At 41.4% G+C, this 21,594-nt stretch overlaps 1 protein-coding gene across 2 annotated transcripts in view; it reads right to left on the bottom strand.

Moving 5' to 3' along the window:
* The window catches only part of cntn3a.1 (contactin 3a, tandem duplicate 1), a 118,263-nt gene that overhangs the window by 41,536 nt on the left and 55,133 nt on the right, over nucleotides 1–21,594 (bottom strand). For both annotated transcript variants that reach the window (XM_037772880.1, XM_037772879.1), the window contains exons 6-9: nucleotides 15,026–15,229; nucleotides 13,482–13,584; nucleotides 11,740–11,924; nucleotides 6,841–6,980 (exon numbers count right to left, since the gene is read on the bottom strand). In XM_037772880.1, coding sequence (XP_037628808.1) covers nucleotides 6,841–6,980; nucleotides 11,740–11,924; nucleotides 13,482–13,584; nucleotides 15,026–15,229 — 632 coding nt within the window. The remainder of the gene's footprint in view (nucleotides 1–6,840; nucleotides 6,981–11,739; nucleotides 11,925–13,481; nucleotides 13,585–15,025; nucleotides 15,230–21,594) is intronic.

Below are 21,594 nucleotides of genomic sequence, written 5' to 3'. Positions count from 1 at the left end.
TGCTGACTTGACTATGACTTGCCCCAAACTGCATGTGATTATCATAAAGTGGGCATGTCTGTAAAGGGGAGACTCGTGGGTACCCATAGAACCCATTTACATTCACATATCTGGAGGTCTGCGGTCAAGGGACCCCTTTTAAAATGTCCAAGACAGTTTTTCCTCGCCAAAATTTAGCGCAAGTCTCGACAACCTAGTATGACATGGTTGGTACCAATGGATTCTTTAGGTTTTCTAGTTTCATATGATACCAGTATCTTCACTGTAGCTTATAAACTGAGCCCACTACATCCTCTGAAAGTTCGATTGCATTAATGCGTTAAACACGTTATTATCGTAATCGATTAATCGTTGCAGCTCTACATATAACTGTTGTGTTGTGTTATATGGGTTAGATAAGGTAATAAATACTGACTGTAAATTCGATTACTTCACATGTATTAAGTGAACTTTTACGTGAACTTGTTTGGAGCAGCATCTGGATCATTTACCTTAATTTAGATTAACCTAACACCCATAGGTAATATAGTATTCTTCAGTCAACATCCATCAAACAAACTCTGTGGATGATATCTTCTGTTTCGTGACTGACCTTTCACTTTATGTAAGAAACGGTGTAGGATCTTTTTTAATTAGTGCACTAATTGGAGTTTATAAGGTTTCCTTAAAAAAAGACATGGTGTTACTGTAATAAGCTGGACTAAAAGCGCTTTGAGGTGGGTATAATTGGGGCTATAAATGGACATTTTAAGTACCACAATGCCAACTGTGTTCATTCTGATGAATGGCCTGATCTAATTCAAGCTTTAGCCATACTTTTTTCTCTCCTCGGGGGAGCCTTGATAATTGAAACACTGCTAATTTTCTGTGGTCTTAATAGGCCCGCGGTGACTAGATGTAACCCCCCTCTGCTTAACATAGCACAGAGACATTATCAAACGGTGGTTGCAATCAAACCTCGGAGGAATTACTCAGGAATAAGATGCAGCACCGTACGAAGGCTATTTTATACTCCAACATGGAGCGCTAGGTGGCAGGGGAAAATAAAAAAATTACTCGGCATGTGATGGTGTTTGTTTAGAAATAAATGCATGCATTTAAAAATGTCTACACAGAGTACAGGTAGTAATTATACCCCGAACAAAGTTCTCTCCTTCCCGCTGCTCCTTTTGACCTTTACGACGATCGGGCGCTGCTTTCTGCTCCCTTTTTATAGTTGTGTCAATTTAAGTGTGGCAGCACTCATTGTTCTTGCCCTTGATCTTTCCCTGCTGAGTGCAGCCAGACCTTTTAATGTCACTGACAAAGTAGTCCGGAGGGTCCTGCCGCCAGTCTGTCTGTCGTCTGGAATCATTACAGCGCTGCCACTTGAAAAGACAAGGACTGTCCCTTAACATCAGTCAGGGACACTGCTGAGGATCTTCAAATAGGACTCGCTCTGACGCCACACAGTCACACGACGGACGCACGGCTGACCTGGCGCCTAACGCCGCCGCCAGAGGGGGTTCCTGGGCGAGGAGGGATGCAGCAGTTTCCAAGTGTTTTTTGGCTCGGGACTGGGTGCTTGTATGTGTGCTCAAGGGGGTGATAGAGAAAGAGGGAGAGAGAGACTTTGAATAGATGATAGATGGTCCTTTTTAGGTTACACAGTGCGAGGGCCCAGGGGGGGGAGAAAGAGATGAAAGAGATCTGTGTAAGTGCATGGGTTGGTGCCACACTACGCCATTCTGTAGCCAGTGTCCTGTTAACCCCCCCCCAGAGACTCAGTGGTGGCTCTATCGCAATCTCTTTATCACTGGAGACAAATGATGGCATTCGTCTGCTTCATGGCTGTCATTAATTATGCCTGACTTTTCTCTGATAGCGGCACTGTTTCAAGTTGAGCTGTGAAAAAGGCAAATCACGGGCGCTTTGTTGTATGCGGGTGATGTAATGATCCTATTCCTGATTGCAGGAGGTGCTCCGAACGTGTGCCACAACAACTCCTCAGAAGGCAGCTCCATGACTTTGGAGGTCGAAAGTAGGAAAAATCGCAAAAAACACACACTCGTGTATGTAACTGAAAGGGGGAGCTGGCGGTGGAGTGGAAAAATACAAGCGTGAGTGGGTCCTTGTTTGACATTTTGAAGTGACAGCCCTCCTCTGCGCCATTTAATTCCCTTGGAGGTGGCCCAAAATGAGGCGGAGAGAGAGAGAGAGAGAGAGAGGGGAAAAGTGGGAGGGAAAAAAAGCTTGAAAGAGAGCGAAAGAAAAGAGAAAGAGAGCACCTGAGATGTTGAGATAAAGAGGGAGAGAGAGAGAGAGGGAGAGGGAGAGGAGGACTGATCCATTCTAATGAGGAATAACAAATGGCCCCCCTTGGCCTTCCTCTCCTTCTCCCTCCCTCTCTCTACATCGCTGACCTTTGGGTTTGGAAATTGATTTACTGTTGCCGCTGTTGACGGTGGCATTTTGAAAATGGTAACACCCCACCTCATTAATATAGCCACATGTACGGAGAATATGCTACCTCGGCCGACCGCCAAAAGGAATTTTTACAATGTTATTTACAAATCAATAGTGGAGATGCACACAGGTGGAGTGATGAGGGTTTCCTGAGGCAAATAGAGGAAGTGACCTCCGTCGCCCAACAGCCACGGATGACAGAGAGAGCAAATGTTCATGACAATGACGCCGATTTATTTATTAATTAGGGATGAACCGATGATTGGATATCGGGCCGCCAGTGACTCAAATAGCTGGAGCAGGTATCGTGACGATGGGGCGGATCTATTCAACTCAATTCTATGTTTATATACTATATATACTATATACTGGGATTTTAATTCCGTTTAAGTTTTATATGTTACTGCATTTAAAAGGTTTTCACTTGAATTGTAATTCCTGTTAAAAAAAAATTTAGATTAATTATTTTAATAATAAATAACAATTCACTAAATTTGTATATATGTTTTTATTTGTTACATTTTGTTTTCTAAAGTTAGGAAAGCAAGGTTTTTTTTGTTGAACATTTTATTTTACTTTTTCAAAACCAAACACATTGACAAACAATATATAACCATTAAATGATAGATGAAAGTACGAAGTCTACAAGACAACAAACAACAAACAAATCAAAATCAAAATTTAAATCAAATAGACAATAAAATAATGTAACTAAACAAAACATTGATAGACACAAGGGCAACATCCCCGGAAAGGGAATACACACAAAGAAATGGAACCATGCACACAACCCCGAAAACCCGAAGCTCGTGTCGGCAAAGAGACTCCAGACTACTAAACTCTACGGTACGCACAACCCCACTGTTTTCGCTCCAAATAGACATTCTAAATCAACCAGGACTGAAATCTTAAGGATTGCCACTTCAAAGGTCCCATATTGTATAAAAAAATAAGATCTTCATGTTCATTGTGGGATGCACAATTAATCGAATATTAATCGCGACCACAATTTTGGCTTCCCACAATTAAATGAACATGATCGCCTGCGATATTGACATTTAAAATGTGCGTTCTGCTTATAGAAAACTCTGCAGCTTATCAAATCAAGCGCTTCCTAAACTAGCAGCTAGATGTTTTGGCTTCACTTTTGGGTATACAGTAGATATTATCTGTACAACCAATATATTTAAGATTAAATTAAGAGCATCAAATTGTTTATCGAGCTCTTATTGTTGCTATTTTTTGCTCTTGAAGTGCACCAGATTGAAGTATTCAACTTTAAAATGTAGCTAACAAAAAGGGTAGCGTGAATATTCCTGTATTTTTTTCATATTGCAAATAGCAGAAAAAAATATTGCAATGTCATTTTTATCCAACATCGTGCAGCCCTAATTTGTACATTAGCAGGAATGTAGCACAGCATGAAAGTGAAAGCAGCGCTCTGATTATTTTAATGTGAAAGTGCATTAAAAATGTGTTGTCGCTAAAATCAATGAATAATCCTGATAAATAATCGTGATATCAATATTGAGCAAAATAATCGTGATTAGCGTTTTGGCCATAATCGTGTAGCCCTATGTCCCCTTATTATAAAGCAGGTTTGAATACCATACAAATACTGTGAAAGTATCAGGCATGCTCAGACAGACAGCACAAGGAAAACAAAGGGTTCTTCAAGCATTACAACATTTAAACAATGAATGCATGCAATAAAGCGCTGTTTAAGTCCAGCCTGATGTTGCCTTACACATATAGGAATGATCCCAGTCACTTCCACACAGTGAGGCATACATCTTATTAATTAAACACTGGTATCGGATCTGTATTCGGTATCGGCCGATACCCAAAGCCCAGGTATCACTATTGGTATCGGGACTGAAAAATGTCCAATACCGATAGTGAAACCGTATCGATACGGTGCATCCCTACTATTTATACGGATTCAAATTTGACTCGCTGCACATACAGGGTTGTAGATAACTACTTCTGTGTCATAATGGCAAACTATTAACTCTGTAATCGTCTTCACTGCGAGTGCATTGTGATTCAGCTCTTTAATTAAAGTTCCCCAAAATTTCAAATATTATCTCAGCTCTCGATTGAAGTTGCAGAACACTAAACCCACCTGCCCCCCTTCAAAGACTCGTCCAACAAAGCAGCAACAGTGTGGTTTTTGTGGCTCATTACCCAGTCCAAACACTGACACTATCAGTGACTGTGATTCACGGGAGGCAGAAAAGCACACTCACTCCAGCAGCACAATAACACACGACGAGGCAAATTGCCTAAAATGTGAAATGTATTTTGGATGATAAGGCGTTTTTCTCCCCTCCCCAGAGAGAAGAGACTTACAGTAATGGTAAAATTGAGAGATAGGACGGATTGAGCACTCAAATTGTTGAGTCCCCGGTTGATGACGGGCAGAAAATGGCATCACTTTGGCTTCCTCGTCAAACACATACAAACACAATCCACCCCCAACACACACACTTTTGATGCCAAATCTATTCCCAAGCAAATACAGACATTTCAAAGTGACGTGTTCTTGCCAAGTACAAGCCTATGAGTTGGAACTATAATGTGCTCCTCAGCAAAACCAATCCAGCAAACAGAGCGGTAACACACTGTGAATCCTTTAAGTAAGATGCTGCTGAATCCACTGTAATCTTATCATCTTACACATTAAATTATGCTTATCTCTATCCACTCAACTGCCTCGAGGCTGTTGTAATAAAAAAAAAAGGATATTGACACTCTGCTAACAATGACAGTACCACTTAAATACCAGCCTGTCAGACGGAGCCATGCAGCTTTCAGCAGCTTTTAATGGTTTGTTGTCAAAAGAATGTTACACACCGTCATAAGACCGGGTGTTGATTAAAGTTGGAGAGCGCAAATTAATACTTTTTAAATCTATTTTTTTTATACCAAGCACAGGTCTCATGGACCAAGATGTACAATATAGTAAACATTAATAGTAAAGGTATACGAGTTTGTTTGGGACTAACTTTTGGCTTAAATGTGGATGACTTTACACTCAGTGTTGTATATAAGACATTCAGATTCTGTTGTATCCAGCACAGTTTCACTGGAACTACTTAGTAGATGTACATTATCAGGAATTAATAGACACCCTGCAGCCAATCAGAATCGAGTATTCACCCAGACCGTGGTCTATGAAAGGGTGGTGAATGCTCTTGATTGATTATCTGATGTGTTTTTTTTCCCTTTTCTTTGTCGTGCTATGTAAAGGATAATGTGCAGCGAGCCGTTAATTGTTGTGAAAGAAATCCCTTCAGGGCGATGAGAGAACCCTCCACTTCGCCGTCGGGCGGCATCGCCCTGTCGGGGTTTCTTTCACAACAATGACCTGCTCGCTGTACATTATCCCGCTTATTACACAGCTACTTACTGAAGAAATCAATATTATGACACAAAAACGGTCCTCCAGAGTCTGACATCAGAACTGCGCCCATAGCAACGGTCTGCTGTACATAGCAACGGTCTGTTATACATAGCAACGGTCTGCTATACATAGCAACGGTCTGTTATACATAGCAACTGTCTGCTATACATAGCAAAGGTCTGCTATACATAGCAACGGTCTGCTATACATAGCAACGGTCTGTTATACATAGCAACGGCCTGCTATACATAGCAACGGTCTGCTATACATAGCAACGGTCTGTTATACATAGCAACGGTCTGCTATACATAGCAACGGTCTGCTATACATAGCAAAGGTCTGCTATACATAGCAACGGTCTGCTATACATAGCAACGGTCTGTTATACATAGCAACGGCCTGCTATACATAGCAACGGTCTGCTATACATAGCAACGGTCTGTTATACATAGCAACTGTCTGCTATACATAGCAACGGTCTGCTATACATAGCATCGGTCTGCTATACATAGCAATGGTCTGCTATACATAGCAAAGGTCTGCTATACATAGCAACGGTCTACTATACATAGCAACGGTCTGTTAAACATAGCAACGGTCTGTTACACATAGCAACGGTCTGCTACACATAGCAACGGTCTGCTATACATAGCAAGGGTCTGCTATACATAGCAAGGGTCTACTATACATAGCAACGGTCTGCTATACATAGCATCGGTCTGCTATACATAGCAATGGTCTACTATACATAGCAACGGTCTGCTATACATAGCAACGGTCTGCTATACATAGCAACAGTCTGCTATAAAGAAATAACAGACCGCAGAATGCCGTGATTAACCGATCAGAATCGTATATATTCAACAGCGCCATGTAATAACGGGGGTTTAGTGTTGCACGTTGAGGGGGAACTGTGGATTATTCTCCCGTTCATGTTATTCATATTTTAGTTTTGGTCATTGAAACTCAGATTAAGAGAAATCTCTTACCTCCATGGGGTCCAGATGCTCTCCGTTCTTCAGCCAGCGGTACGAGGGCTTGGGCTTGGCGCTGGCTTTGCACTCCCACACCAGAGTATCATCAATGGTCTTCTGGACATCTTGAGGCTTCTCAGTCAAGTGCGGTGCAGCTGTGAGGTCACATAGCACATACTGTAAATGAACACTTTATAACGCTAACACAAATGCTTGAGAGAGCATTTCGAGTGCGCAGCAGTTTTAGAATAAAATCGATGAACCAACCGAGCGGGCAATTAGTTCATTACAGAGGCTTCCAAGGGCACAAATCATAAATCCACTTCCAATTAACCCAACGCTCACCTCCAGTGGAAAAATATATAAATAAAACCAACTGTACAAAGTTAACACGTGGAATGATCAATAGGTTGGTTGAAACCCGTCACTGTAAGGTTAAAAGCTAGAAGATAAACTATCGGATTTACTACGAGCAGCTTGAATTAGTTACACAGATGAAGATCTTTTACAAGAATCAGGTTTACCGACTGTATTATATGCTAGATGCTTACAGTGCAATGGAAGGGTTGTAATTCTTTTTTTTAGTAATGCAGTTAATAACACAGGTTATATTCTCTTTTTATCTTTTGAAACATCTGAAATCCACAGAGAAAATGCCTCTATATTTATGACGGCGGTCGTGTGGCACATTAATGACTAGAACCATATCTCTGGCGACAGTGGAAGAAGATTTATGACCGTTGTGAATCACCCACATAAATACAGGACGCCCTGGCCGGGTCAAGGGGAACGAGGCAGCTGAGTCTGTCTGTCTTCTTGTCTAGCTGTGTTACTTTGATAATGTAATAATAATAATAATAATGCTATTATTTTTTAATGATTGAAATAGCCTTTTTATCTTACCTCTCTGCAGCGATATATGAGAGTACAGTTACAACCTGAACAGTATCCACGATGCTTTCAGTGTCAAGGACTTTTTCAGCAGGGCAAATGCTCACCCACGCACGAGGACTTAAACCAAGGGCTTTCCATACGAAATACAGTCTCTCCTATCACGAGGTCATACGAGAGGTGGCTACGAGTGTGAATCTGTTTAAGTCAGTCATGATGTCCTCTGTGGAGACCAGAAGTGGATCAACGTTTTGTTTTTTGGGGGGAAGTTGACTGTTGAATCCGGTCCAAAACAGCTGGTGTTCAGAAACCGTGTTCCCGTCAACTTAAAAGGCAAATTGTTATTGATATACATTAATGACTTGGCTATGACATGTCAAAATCTTCTCCCTTTATTATTACTTGCGCCAAGGCCAAAGGCCTTGAAGGAGGTTATTTTTTCACCAGCGTTGGTTTGTCTGTCTGTCTGTCTGTCTGTTAGCAGGATTACTCCAAAAGTCCGCGATGGATTTGAATGAATTTCTTTGGAGGGGTTGGGTGTGGCACAATGAACAATCCATTAGATTTTGGTGGCGATCCGAATCATGATCCGGATTCAGGAATATTTTTAAGAATTACGATCAGCCTGAGTATTAAGACCATATGCGCAGTGTAGCTGATGACGCGTTGATGACGTGTGACCTCGCCTACTTCCTTCTTCAAGCCGAGAGATAAGTGTCTGGATGTGTGGCGAGACTTCGAGCTGCTGGCCGTCCGCGGTGAGAAAGAAAAAAGCGGTAGATGACGGGATGAGAGACAAAGTAGTGTAACGTCATAAAGACATAACAAGGCTGCTGAATGAGAGAGGCATCCGCCGATACGTTACATGGAAACACGGCGTGTTAATAATAAGCCGACCACCTCACAGTACCGCCAGCTGTGAGCTGCGATCTGTTTTTAAAGTCACGCACCTTGGCGGAGGTCTGCGCTCTCCGAGTGCCATTCTAGTTTGCAGATGATACCAATTTTATAGCCTCACACAATGTCTTCAAAACACTAACAGAGTGTGTAAATGAGGTTTTAGAGGCCCACAGTTAGGGAATTCACTGAATTTGCACTGAAATCGTTATCTTCCTTGCCAGCTTTTAGGACGAAGTTAAAGAAATTTCTCATTTCATCTTGAACCTCATGGCAAGATGCTTCTGTTGGTTGTACATATCTACTTACTCTAGGTTTGTTTTTGTTTGTTTTTATCTCTTATTTCTTTTCTTGTACTACTGATTATGCTTGTCAGTTTTGCGTATAAAACTATTCTTTGTTCTACAGTATGTGTTCTCTGTTCGTTTGTTTCGAGTAATAATGTCAGTTATGCATGTGTTTATATTGTATAGGGGGGGATTCTGAATAAACCTTTCAGGCTTCCTTCCTCTCCTGCACTGAAATTACTGGTTTCCCTATTGTATGTATTTTGTATCCAAATAATTGTGCATATAAACTAAACCTAGCCATGAAACCATTAGATGACAGAAGAAATGTCTGGAAGCATAAAGATAAGAACAGCGTGTTTCAACACGAATGAAGGTGTTTCTTGCTGATTATTTTTCTTTGTATTTCATATCTTCGGAAACGGTGCTGCATGCATTGCCTAAAGAGCATTTTACTTGATAAGAACAAAATCGGACTCATTGAAGTAATATTTAAAGGTTCTCTAAACGGAATCCAGAGCATTTCTATACTGCCTTCACATGGCTCTCAACATGGCGATGGCTGAGCTAAGGGTGCTAACAGCAAGAGCAGTGTAAACGGTGCTACGCTTCCGCGACAACGCCGTCGGTCGGGACGGCGTTATCAGTTGTAACCGCCGTATGAGAGCAGTGCAGAGCGGCGAGGGTGAGCTAACCAGTGGACTAAAAGCATGCACAGGGCCCGGCTATGTCAACAAAGCACAGAGAAGCTCAGATTAAAACACGCACAGAGGGAGAGTGACTTTATCCTCTGCTCAGGTAGACATTACTCCTCTATATCTTTACATAGCAAGTAGATGTTTGCTGCCACATTAATGCTCTGGATATTGAATTTAGCACCTTTAAAAAGCCTACATAGGGACTTCTGGTCGAGGCGCACCATATGAATTGTGTTGAGCTCCTCTCATGCTCCTCTACTGCTCTTATTTTGTACACTAGTGTCATAAAAGTTGTCTCTATAGATCGTTAAGTGCTTAACAACCAAAGTTTTGACAGTCTGAAACAAAGTTTTGAATCGATAACGAAGCAAGATGTACTCCCTGCGGAGTGGCCGCAAGGAGGCAACCGTTTCTATTTTATTCTGAACACATACTCTGCTAGTATAGTGGCATGAATCCTAACTCTATCCCTCGCTTTCCAATCTTATTTTGATCTATCTAATTTGGATTATTTTGCTATTATTTTATTTTACGAACATAAATGGTATATCTGTGTATACGTGTGTGTATTACGTTCTGAATGTTGGCATAATAATAATAATAAACAGCCTACAGAGAGGAAGTGTTTGGCAGCCCCATATGAGAAGTGAGAAAATATTTTGTTGTCACAAAACCAGCTCTCTTTATGGAAGAAATTGCGTCATAAATACATTCAGCGAGCTGTACCGAATTGAAAATACATCACTATACAGAAACAAATACTTCTGCACATGACACCCTGTTAACAATATTACAAATGAGACTGTCAGAGATAACATAATGGAAGGGAATACATGATGCAAGCGGCTTCTATACAAAGTCAATCTGATGGTGTCTGAGCCCATTCAAAGGCAGTCATCTGCTAAAACCAGGGTCTAATTTCATAAATCCCCCCGGGGACTACGGAAGGACAATTAAGTGGGAAATCGAAAGAGGTCAGGCCATCCCTTATTGTTCCTGTGCCCGCATTGGTCGGGTGTCGCAAAACACCACATCCCCATATTGATTCTCCCATTCTTCTATAGAGTTGATGGATGTCCCGCAAGCTCCTGTCTATGGGAGTTTAAAATGAGATTACAGATTTTTATCACTTGGCGGCGGGCCAGTCTGCGAGGCTTTCAGATGAGACAGGACTTAAATCTTACAAGGAGAAACACGACTTCCACACAACTACAGCAGAAAGGCCATGCAACATAGCACCAAGAGCGTGATAGCCACAGGTCGTTGAAAAGTTATCACCTTGTTGACGAAATTACCTCAACATCGGCACTTTTCCATCGGTTTTAAGGCTTCTAAGTCATCAAGGCCGAGTGCTGTGATGCTGTACTGCTCTATGAACACACGCACTTCTCTTTAAAGTAAATGTTTAATCCTCAACCTACCTACAGGTACCGCGAGCATTTCATCTTACCCACAGGTGCCGCAAAAAACTCTGTACTGTATTATCATATCAAAGGCTCCCTCCTTCACAGGAAAGAAAAATCTGGATTTGATGATTTCAGTCAAGCACATCCCTACAGGGCGTTGTGGGCAGACATCATCAATACATAAACTGCAAAATAATGGAGAGAGAAACCATAAAAATCCTTCATCAAGGGGCCATTAAAAGCTTTCTCAGAATATGGGCCATAAGTCCAGTGTTGGTGAGAGAAAAATCACGTCTCCCTGAGAGGTGGTATAAATCTGTGTGTGTGTGTGCAACGGCCCCGTGTTAGCCGCTGGCACAATAAAGAGCTTGTCAGAAATGAACTACTGCTAATGGGTTAATTTATTACCACATTCCACTATATGATGCAGTTATATATGGGTTCAAATAAAAGCTACAGATTGCGTGACAACAAATTAAACTTTTTGTTAGACTCGCGCCAAAGCTACACTTTTATTATTCTGCAAGATTTTCAATCAAGCTCAGCTGCAGTGAACCTTTGAGGCTATGAATCAATAGGCAGGAGATTTAGTAAAAGTCTATAAACGAACATGACACATTGGAAAAGAAGTCTGAGAGGTTGAAGGCACAAGATATTATTTGTTCCCCAAGACAAGAGGTGTGTGAAGCGAGATCAGTTTTAGATCAAAGTCAGCGAAACCGTCCTCCTACTCACCGTAGAAAGACAGCTTTCCTTTAGCCGAGTTTCTTCCTCTGGTGTTTTCAGCCACACATTCATACACTCCCGCATCCTCCTGCTGGAAGTAAGGGATTTCTAAAACTCCGCTGGCTTTATTTATGTCCACCTTCCTGCCAAAAGAGGCTCCATCCACTCTTCTCCAGCTGATGGTTGGCACTGGGCTAAAGGCATGAAAATATAACACACAGCAAGGCAGCGAAATGAAAAACACTCCAGAAGATCGTCTTATCTATCTTCACATACATGTATGATACCAGTGAGGACTGAAAAAAACTGATAAAGCATGTCAATGTTAATCTGAAGCATTAAAGAGGACCTATTATGCTGATTTTCAGGTGCATACATGTATTTTGGGTTTCTACTAGAACATGTTTACATGCTTTAATGTTCAAAGAACGCTTTATTTTTCTCACACAAACCAAACTCTCCGCTCCAGCTTCGCTCTAACTAGCTTTGTTTGAGGGCGTGCCAGCCGCTAGGCAGATATTATGCAAATGTGTTACTTGGCGACATCATCACGTTACAGAAGAAAATGCAGGACTTCAAGCAAGTTGTTTCAGGCAGTTCAGGAGCAGTGTTTCTCTGGGGGAGAGTAACTCCCTTTGGCGTGGATCACTACCGTAGCCAGAAAAAATAACTGTACGTGTGCATCACAAAAATTGGGTGTTACTGGGGATTAAATTCAGCCCGGGACTTTGAGATGGAGAAGCCCCTTTATGCAAGCCGCCAGAGGCCCAATTTTTATGGGCAGTTTTAACACTAAAGCCTTGTCCACACTGGGAACGTCAGGAGCACATGCAGTGACTTGGAGAGCTCCATGAATGAATATAATACAGGGTTTTAATTGTGGATTATTACTATTATTTACAAATTACCACACGTTTCTTAACCTTTCTCTGTCTAAAATAAATAAATGAAATGACCATTATGAAAGACAAACTCTATGTAGAAAGAAAGGGCTGACAGCAGCAGCTGTAACAGCAGAAACGCAGCTGGTGTGAACACCCGACGCGTCAATCACGCAGCCGCCACGCGCTCCTGACGTTCCCAGTGTGGACGAGGGGTAATACAGCCACCTCAGTATATATTTATGAAAAGTTGTGGCTGGTCAGAAATTCCCAAGAGCGAGTGAATGCAGTAAGAAATGGCGCCGCTAGCTGCCGCTCTGTTTTCTACCGGCACCGGTAGCTTTCTGTGCAGCGTCTCCCGGTCCGGGCCGCACACAACGACTGCTAATGTCTTTTTTTCCCGTGTGTAGGGTTGCTAACTTTCACTGGTAGAAATATAGAATGGCTGCAGATGTTTTGTTTGGTAATAGTAACTCCTTTTAGAGAGGCTATGGCTAAAATTTAATTTTGCATCTGATTTTTCTGCCTCTTTGGGTGGCACAGGCACATCCTGGCACACCCGTGGCTACGCCATAGGCGTGAACTTTGGGCTCTGTAACTTTGCAGACTTTTTACACGCACAAAAAAAACTATATAACACTAAAGGAAAGGGGAAAAAGCACAAAAGCATAATAGGTCCTCTTTAACTGACGAGTGTTTCTGCTGTGTATTCTGGGTGTACGGCACAAGAAGGAGTCATTAAAATGTAGAAATCTTCTGCTCCCAAAATCACTTCAGAGGGTCCTCACACATTACCATGCAGCTTAGACTGGTACAATAAACAACGAATGGTGTAGTTATGACTGTCTAATAACACACAGAGGGACGTACTTTCCAAGTGCAAAACATTCCAGTTTGACAGTTGAGCTCTTAGCGACGGGGACAACTTCAGGGAACTGCACTTCGATCTTTGGCTCGTATTCGCCCATCACACCTGGAGTTACAAAGAGAAAAACAGAAATGATGCCACGCATGTCTGAAGGGAATTCTTTCAGCTCAAGGCTCGAAAAGCAAAACAAAGTTTAGGTCATGACTGTGTGAGCTATAATAAATCATAACTCTATTTCTCTGAACACTACACTGTGTCCGATACTTAAGGGAAAATATCTAATTCAGATTCTTCTGACCACTATTTGGACTTAAAATGCTATTTATTTTCTATACATTACACTCCAGTCCTGTAGTGGTGGTCTACATATCATCAAACATCTAACAATAATTACAAACCAATGTTGTTTCAGCATGAGAAGAATCAGATGAAATGATGCAGTTGTCTCATGAGGTTGACACCAGTCCTCTTTTTCAAACCAGTGAGTCGGATAAAAGTCAACTTCAAAGAAAACTTTGATGATGTGATCGGCTGGATTGTTTAAAGGTTCTCGATACAAATTTCAGAGCGTTTCTTCAGTAGTGCCTCCACACGGCTCTCAACCATGGATGTATAAAGAGAAGTGGATATAGTGTCGGAGGCGGGGCCCCCGTTCTTGCTCTTCCAGCAGACTTCATACTGGGAAGTTGATTTACCTCAAAAAAAGAAATAGTCTGCTGAGTTACAGACATCTCTTTTCCAATGTAAGTCTATGGGAAAAAGTATTTTTGGGCCCAATGGTGTGATGTAACGGACACGGAAGTTGTAGTACCACCGTTTGGCCACTACGGTAATATTGCTTCGAAGCCCAGTGCTACAGCCCAACAAACAGTGTTTACTTGAGGGGGAACCAGAGGGTGGGTGCAACGCTTCTGCAACTACGCCGTTGGTCGGGACATTGTTATCAGCTGTAACCGCCGTATGAAAGCAGTGCAGAGCGGTGGCCGTGACCTAGCCAGTGGGGCACGCCCACACGCTCACAAAGCTCTGCTATCTTAATGCTCTGAATATCATATACAGTAAAGCACCTTTAACCACTCACCACTCTTTTGGACATACAGTATTGAGCAACATAATAGAATAGAATAGAAAGCTTTATTGTCAATGAAATTTGGAGGACCACACAGTCTACTTTCTATCCTTTCAAATTCCTTAACAACACTGGGCAGTGTTTTCTTTTGCAAAACCATCTTTGTCAGAGAATAAAAGTATAGTGAACACACTAACTAGACAAAAGCAAAAAGTTTCATTTTGTATGCCAAGTCACAGACATAAATGAGCTACAGATGATTAAATTTGCTGGCAACAGTTAGCCAGCAGCCGGCAAAATCGATGGCCGCCAGCTAAAACTCTCACCTCTTGCCAGGCTATTGCTAATTTAAGTCACTGCAGCAGCAATTTGAAAGTTGCAATGCCTTAAATTTAGATTTCGAAAAAACAAAAACAATTCATCGCTCTTCTCCTACTTTGTACTCCATGTTTAGTACGTAAGGTAAAACGGTCATACCATCAACCCGCAGCACTAGAGGAGTCGGTGGTCCTTGAACGCTGCTTTTGGTGACTGTGTTGGTGACCACACAGGTGTAATTGCCCACATCAGAGGGTTCCACTTTGGCGATGTAGAGGTTGCCCGTCTTCTGGGACACAAACCGTCGTGTGTCCTGGATGACAAACGAAGGGTACTCATTGAAGATCCATGTGAAGGTGAGTTCTGTGAACAACAAAGTCAGAAAAAACACATTCTGTATTTATACATCATCTATACCCATGTAAAGATAAAGTGCGCTACATCAGCAGTCTCATCTCATTCAGTGTGAGTGGATGCCTTCAGGGATAAAGCAATTAGTGGATTGGACTGAGTGCCAGCCTTCCATGATTAAAAACACAATTTATAATTGAAGAGCAATTACTCTTACTCACTGTTGGATAAATGCCCTCAATATGATAAAAGATTCACAGGTTCGCTATGTTGGCGTGATGCCGCGGAGAATATGAATGATGGACTTTTCAGGGAAATAGATATTTACATTCACTGCAGGAATGTTGAGGTGTTTTCTGCGGCGTAGCCATAGACTGTATATAAGAAGTGGACTTAGTCACCGTGATGTCACCCACTGGTTTGTGGTCTGCCATTTTGAAGCCTCCAGTTCGGCATTCAGGCTGCCGCCATCTTGGTTTTTGGTTGTCGCCATCTTGGCTTCTTTTGCAACCAGAAGTGACACAAGAGGGTGGAGCTAAGTACTACCGAATGCGGAATAAGACATTTTTAGGCAACCAAAATGTTACATGACACTTTCATGAACTGAAAATACACTTAAAGTAAGACGAAAACGCAGAAAACTCCCAGACCGGACAACGTCGCGGTAGCAACCTTTTAATCACAAGGTAGCCCGGCCCTAAAGCATCCTCTGCTTTATGGTCTATTTGATTCTAAATGGGACCATAATTTACTAAATGAACATCATGCTGTATTGAAGAAGACTTGAAACTAGCGACTGAGACCATAAACTCATGTTTACAATGTTTACTGAGGTAATAAATCAAGTGAGAAGTAGGCTCATTTTCTCATAGACTTCTATACAATCAGACTTCTTTGAGCAACCAGAGGAGTCGCCCCCTGCTGGCTATTAGAAAGAATGCAAGTTTAAGACACTTCAGCATTGGCTTCACTTCTCAGACCCGGAGGTTGCTCACTGCATGGCACGCTTGACGTAAAGATGAGGAGTGGGGTGGTGATTTAACGACTAACTCTTGTCCCTTTCTTAAAACCAATGAAGCAGCCTTGAGCAAGGCATTTAAGTCCCATCTGCTCCAGTATCACTGCTTAGTGATATCCGGGATAACGCCATGTTCACACTGACCACACTGTCATTCATGGAGTAGAGGTTCTACGGTAAAATAGCAATGCAACAACAGTTCAATCAGGCTCAACTTCTTATGTAACACAACGCAACATTATCCAGCAAATACTCTGCGATGAACAATCACGGACATGATCGCATGAACTATTATCAGAAGGGAGGATAAAATCAGTTGTTACAGTGATAACTTTCCAGAGTTGTAAAAAATCCTAATCACGGTCCAGTGTGAACCTTCATTCACTCGGATGTATTACTCAATTTAACTCAAATTAATCAGCCTTCCTGGATTATGTTTTATTGTCTCTCCGGTGCCTGAAGACAACTGAAGACTTTGGTTGTTCAGGCAGAATTTACATGTGAATGTGAGGAGAGAAAGTTAAAAATAACACATCTGTAATTGTATTACCATTGTATCATTAAACTATGCCCCGTTTTATTTCCTTTTCTTCCTTTTTTCATACCTCTGCTTTGGATTTATCACCTAATAAGAATTTATTTAAAAACACAGAGACAGTAGTTGTACATAAAAAAACAACAACAAGGAGCATCTCCCTTTGTGGTTGTCATGATGCAGCAGAAGACCTTAAATCAACCCCTTAAGCTGCAGGTCCTGCATAAGAAACTTTATAATGCCCAATAAAACCAATGTATAGCAGATCCTGTTATTCAGCATGGTCCCACCCAGTCCACTATTCATCATCCTCGATAACAAACTTCTGGGAAAGACTCCCGGTTCTATCAACCAAATGGAGTGCAGTCAGAGAGGCTTTGCACTAACAATCAGCAGCATTATAAAAAGGAATGATGGTGTTTTGACATATTGACACAAGGATAGATTGCTCTGGACCATATTGCATCCCTGTCCCAAAAGCAATCTTGGCCGTTGGTAAAAACTTGTCTAAGCGATGACTCGGCACTACAGTGCAGGGGAATAATTGAGACACGAGTTGGACACTCATCTACTGACTCAGTGTTCTTCACGTCTGCTCTTTAGGGGGCAAGAGGATGTGTGGGCTTTTGACATATTACTGCAAAAACCTTGCAAATCGTGAGGCGACATCGAATCCTGAGAACTTGTGATGCACATGTGAAAAATCCTCCTTTTCAACAAGTACAAGTACAGGGTGGGCGTTGTTATGTGGGTTGGACTAGAGGACAACCTGACCTTGTGATCATCCCAACAACACAACATGAGATCAAAACCACACAGTGAAATCACATCTGTCTGTCTGTTTCGTGCCAGTGATGTTTTTCCTGCTTTCCAATGTGCCACATTTTGAAAATGATAAGATAAATAACCTTACAGTGTATATACCAGAGGTTCTCAATCTTTTCCCCTTACAAGATAGATGGATTATACCGGGGACACCCTCATGTATGTCCCTTGGAACAATTAGACGTAACTTATTTTTATACTCGTATAGTCTTATGCTTAATTTATACTTCTGCAGAAAAGCTTGTGCGGAGCTCCCACAGAGCCGCAGAGATGGTTTGCGGAGCTCGCAGAGAGCCGCGTTGCGCACCTCCTGAAAAATGTGACTACGCACCAGGCACCGCAGACGTTGCTGAAGTTTGATTGGACATCAGAGCTGGGAGATGGGATTTCCGTACCTAACGTCCATAACAATAACAACAACAACTTCATTCATTCTAGGCACAGGAGCTCCTCCTCCTCATCATCCAACTCTTCCATGATTTTTTGGAGGCATGGAGTTGTGTTGGAACTATTTAATCACAACTCTCAAATAAACCAAAGACCGCCTAACAAAGGATTTGAAAACCGCGGGTCTAAATCAAAAAGAAATGACATGCTATGCACAATCAGCCGCAGTACTATGTATGCTCGGCGTGCGAGAGGTGCCCGCACAGAATGCATTTGTGCACAGCCGCAGGAGTATAAATCAATACAAGAGCAATGTATTAGGCACGTATTAAACATATTTGCAGGTTCTAAGAGTTAAAGATTTGTTAGATTAGAATGTAACATATTAACCATTGTACGGTAGATTTAAAGATTAAAATATTATTTGTTTTACTATGAAGCCTTTTGTAAAAAATTATTAAATTCATAAATCTGAAATATTGGCAGTGTGCCATATACCCCTGGGGGTCCTCGGAGGATACGGAGAATCACTGATGTATACAAGCTAACCCTGCTGTTAGCTTCACACGTCTGCTAACAAGCTTACTGTACAGATGTTCATTGGCACATTAAAGAAATAGAACCTAAAGAAAAAAAACTAAAGAATGACAATTTGCGGTATTATTGGGGATTACGTGCTGAACTAGTTTTTGGCTGGGAGCAGTAACTTCCTGGAGGGTTGTTGTTGCCGGGCAACCAGCGGAGACTCCCATTGAACATGTTTTTAAAAAATCTTTATTTTTCACTTTAGCCGTTTCCAGTCTTTATGCTAAGCTAAGCTAACCGTCTCCTGGCTTTAACAAACAGACATGAAAGTGGTATCCATCTTCTCATCTAACTCTCCGCAAGAAGGCCAATATGTGTATTTTCGAAAAAAAAAAGTTGAACTATTCCTTTAATGACTGATTTGAGATACACGATAAGAGGAGTTGCATTTCGATTTCAATGTTTATCACTTGTGGTTTCTTTCCACCATGAACTCCATCCCAGCCTCCCTCATTTGTATCAACCATAATTTCTTGGCTTGATCCATCCGACCCACAAAGAGAACAGCTGTAACATCCTCTCTCCCCTAAATAATACATCCCAGCTCTCATCCTCACAGCGTCATGTATATTTAATGTCTGTTTTTCGAAACAATAACTTCCAAAAGGTGCAGGGCGCGACAAACTGGAACAACAGCAAATAAGAGGTTACTAATTGGTTAGTTAAAGATTCATGGTGAGAAACAGGAAGCAGGAAATAGGAAGTGGAAAGTACCAATGGTGATTTGACTTGAGAGCCTCCTGCAGATGGGCGGTAATGGAATAATGCAATCATGACTGACAGTGAGTGGCAGATTTTCATTGTGCTTCCATTTAGCCCTTGTATAATGAACAGGCAGCATCAATTCCCCCTTAATGATCTGAGAGGAGGGAAGAGAAATGCAACATGACAGGCCAAGGACATACTGAATCCAGAGTGGGGCTTTTGTACGAGTGCGTATTGTATCAAAGAGAGTTTATGCACAACTTGTGTAAGTTTGTACTTGCAAGTCTGTTCCCTAGACAGTAACAGCCATTAACCAGGGCTACCTATCTGTATTCATAACACACAACAAGTTCACTCTATGAAATGGCTTAGGTCACGCACTCGGGAAAAAATCCCTGCAAGCTATGTGTGTTACTGGCCAGCGAGCAGCCTCTGTTTTGAAGGTAGACGCACTGCAAAGAGAGAACAAGTGATTTCAGCCTTGAGTAAATCTAAAAGGCCTGTTTCCATTAGCGAAAGGAGGTCAGATGCATTAGGTCCCGGACTAACCACAGTCATTCAGACTCTCTCAAAGCAGAAGATGACACAGACTGACATCTAACACAAATACAGTGTACAGCACAGTGGAGCAACACAACACCGCCGGAGCTCCTCTCTTGGACACAATATTTTTGTCATTCTTTAAGTGCAACTTCAAAAACCGCCTCGCCGTTTTTTTAGAGCATCCTGCCTGCAACAAACTACTTCCTGCAGCTGTCTGGAGGGTTTTTCAGGCATCGTTAAAATGAAATAATGGCTTCCTGAATCATGCATGCTATATTGAAATCCGTTAAAGGGGAGATGAGGCAGATCCGTGTCCAAAGCTGTATTGCGCTGATCATGAAATATGCTCTGTCACCTTCACTGCGTGAGAGCATGTTTCTCACTTTCTCCAACACTGTGAGAGTCGATTCAAATAACAGTGAGGATTTTCTGTGTTTCAAATGTGCAACAATACATCTGGAGACAAATCCAGCTGCCTACTGATAATTCTTTTATCCTTTTAAAAACCTTTTCTATCATTTATACTAGAATTAATATTACATTATATCTACTTTTCTACACAGTTCACAGAGCTTCAACTATTAGTCAACTTCCAGAACACTATACAGGCGTTTTGCTTTATTCTTTAATTCTAATTTTATTGTTGGTCATTGGTGCTTCTATATACAGTATATTTATATAATATTTATATTATATTCATCTATTTTTTCACTACTTGTGTACATAACAGTCCTGCCTATTCCTCACCTTTATCTGTCCAGCTTTGTTGACATTGTTCCAGCTGTTATTTCTATTCTGTGTAAGTCGTTTAAAGATGCATAAAACCGAAGTCAAATTGCTTCTATGTATGTACTTAGCAAATAAACCTGATTCTGATTTAATTGATTTGTTGATCAACAGAAAAATCCAATTAACAATTTTGACAATCGATTAATCATTTAAGTGTTTGGGTTGTTTTTTTTTGCAGAAAAGCAAAATTCACTGTTTTTAGCTACTCAATTTTGAGCATTTTCTGATTTTCTGTGATAATAAACTGAATATCTTTGGGTTCTGGACTGTTGCTCGAACAAAACAAGACATTTGAAATGTCATATTGGGTTTGGGAACTTGTGATGAGCATTTTTTTTTATTTGTTTACATTTTACAGAACAAATGATTAATCAATTAATCAAGAAAAACAATCTGTAGATGAATCAATAATGAAAATAATCACAGCCATATTTCTCTTAAAAAGAATTCTGTGTATTAAAGTGACCCGCTGCAGTACAGCCATTCATATTTGCAAATATATGTATATAATATATATGTAACTAAGGCTAGACGGGGTACATCATTACCATAGCAGATATGGTCGGGCTAGCCTCTCAGCAAAGATGTTAGAAAATTGGTGATGATTCATCCTGAAGCACATCTCGGCATCCTCAACATCTCCAGAAATAGGCATAATCTACGATGACAGCTGCCGACAATATTGTCAGAAAATGGATCATTCCGAGCGCCGAGCGAGGTCTCCGGAGAACGGCTATGATCCATCGCTACAAGAAGGGATGAAGGGGGCTGTGTGGTATAAACAAAAGCAGCCCGTACGTTACTGGTTGGTCGGACAAAGGCACACAAGCTTTGGCTGCATTTATTTGATATGAGGAGAAACAGCAGGGAAGCAGACTGACCCAGTTTGAATGAATTTGACCAAGATTAGCAATTATCCACCATTCACCCAAATAAAATCACTGACGACAGTCTGAGAGCGTTGATAATGAATTTTGGATTTGTGTGTAA

Source organism: Sebastes umbrosus, chromosome 6 (genome assembly GCF_015220745.1).
Source record: "Sebastes umbrosus isolate fSebUmb1 chromosome 6, fSebUmb1.pri, whole genome shotgun sequence".
NCBI classification, from domain to species: Eukaryota; Metazoa; Chordata; class Actinopteri; order Perciformes; family Sebastidae; genus Sebastes; species Sebastes umbrosus.
Note: the sequence above shows the minus strand (reverse complement) of the source record. Positions and strands in the feature narration are given on the sequence as shown.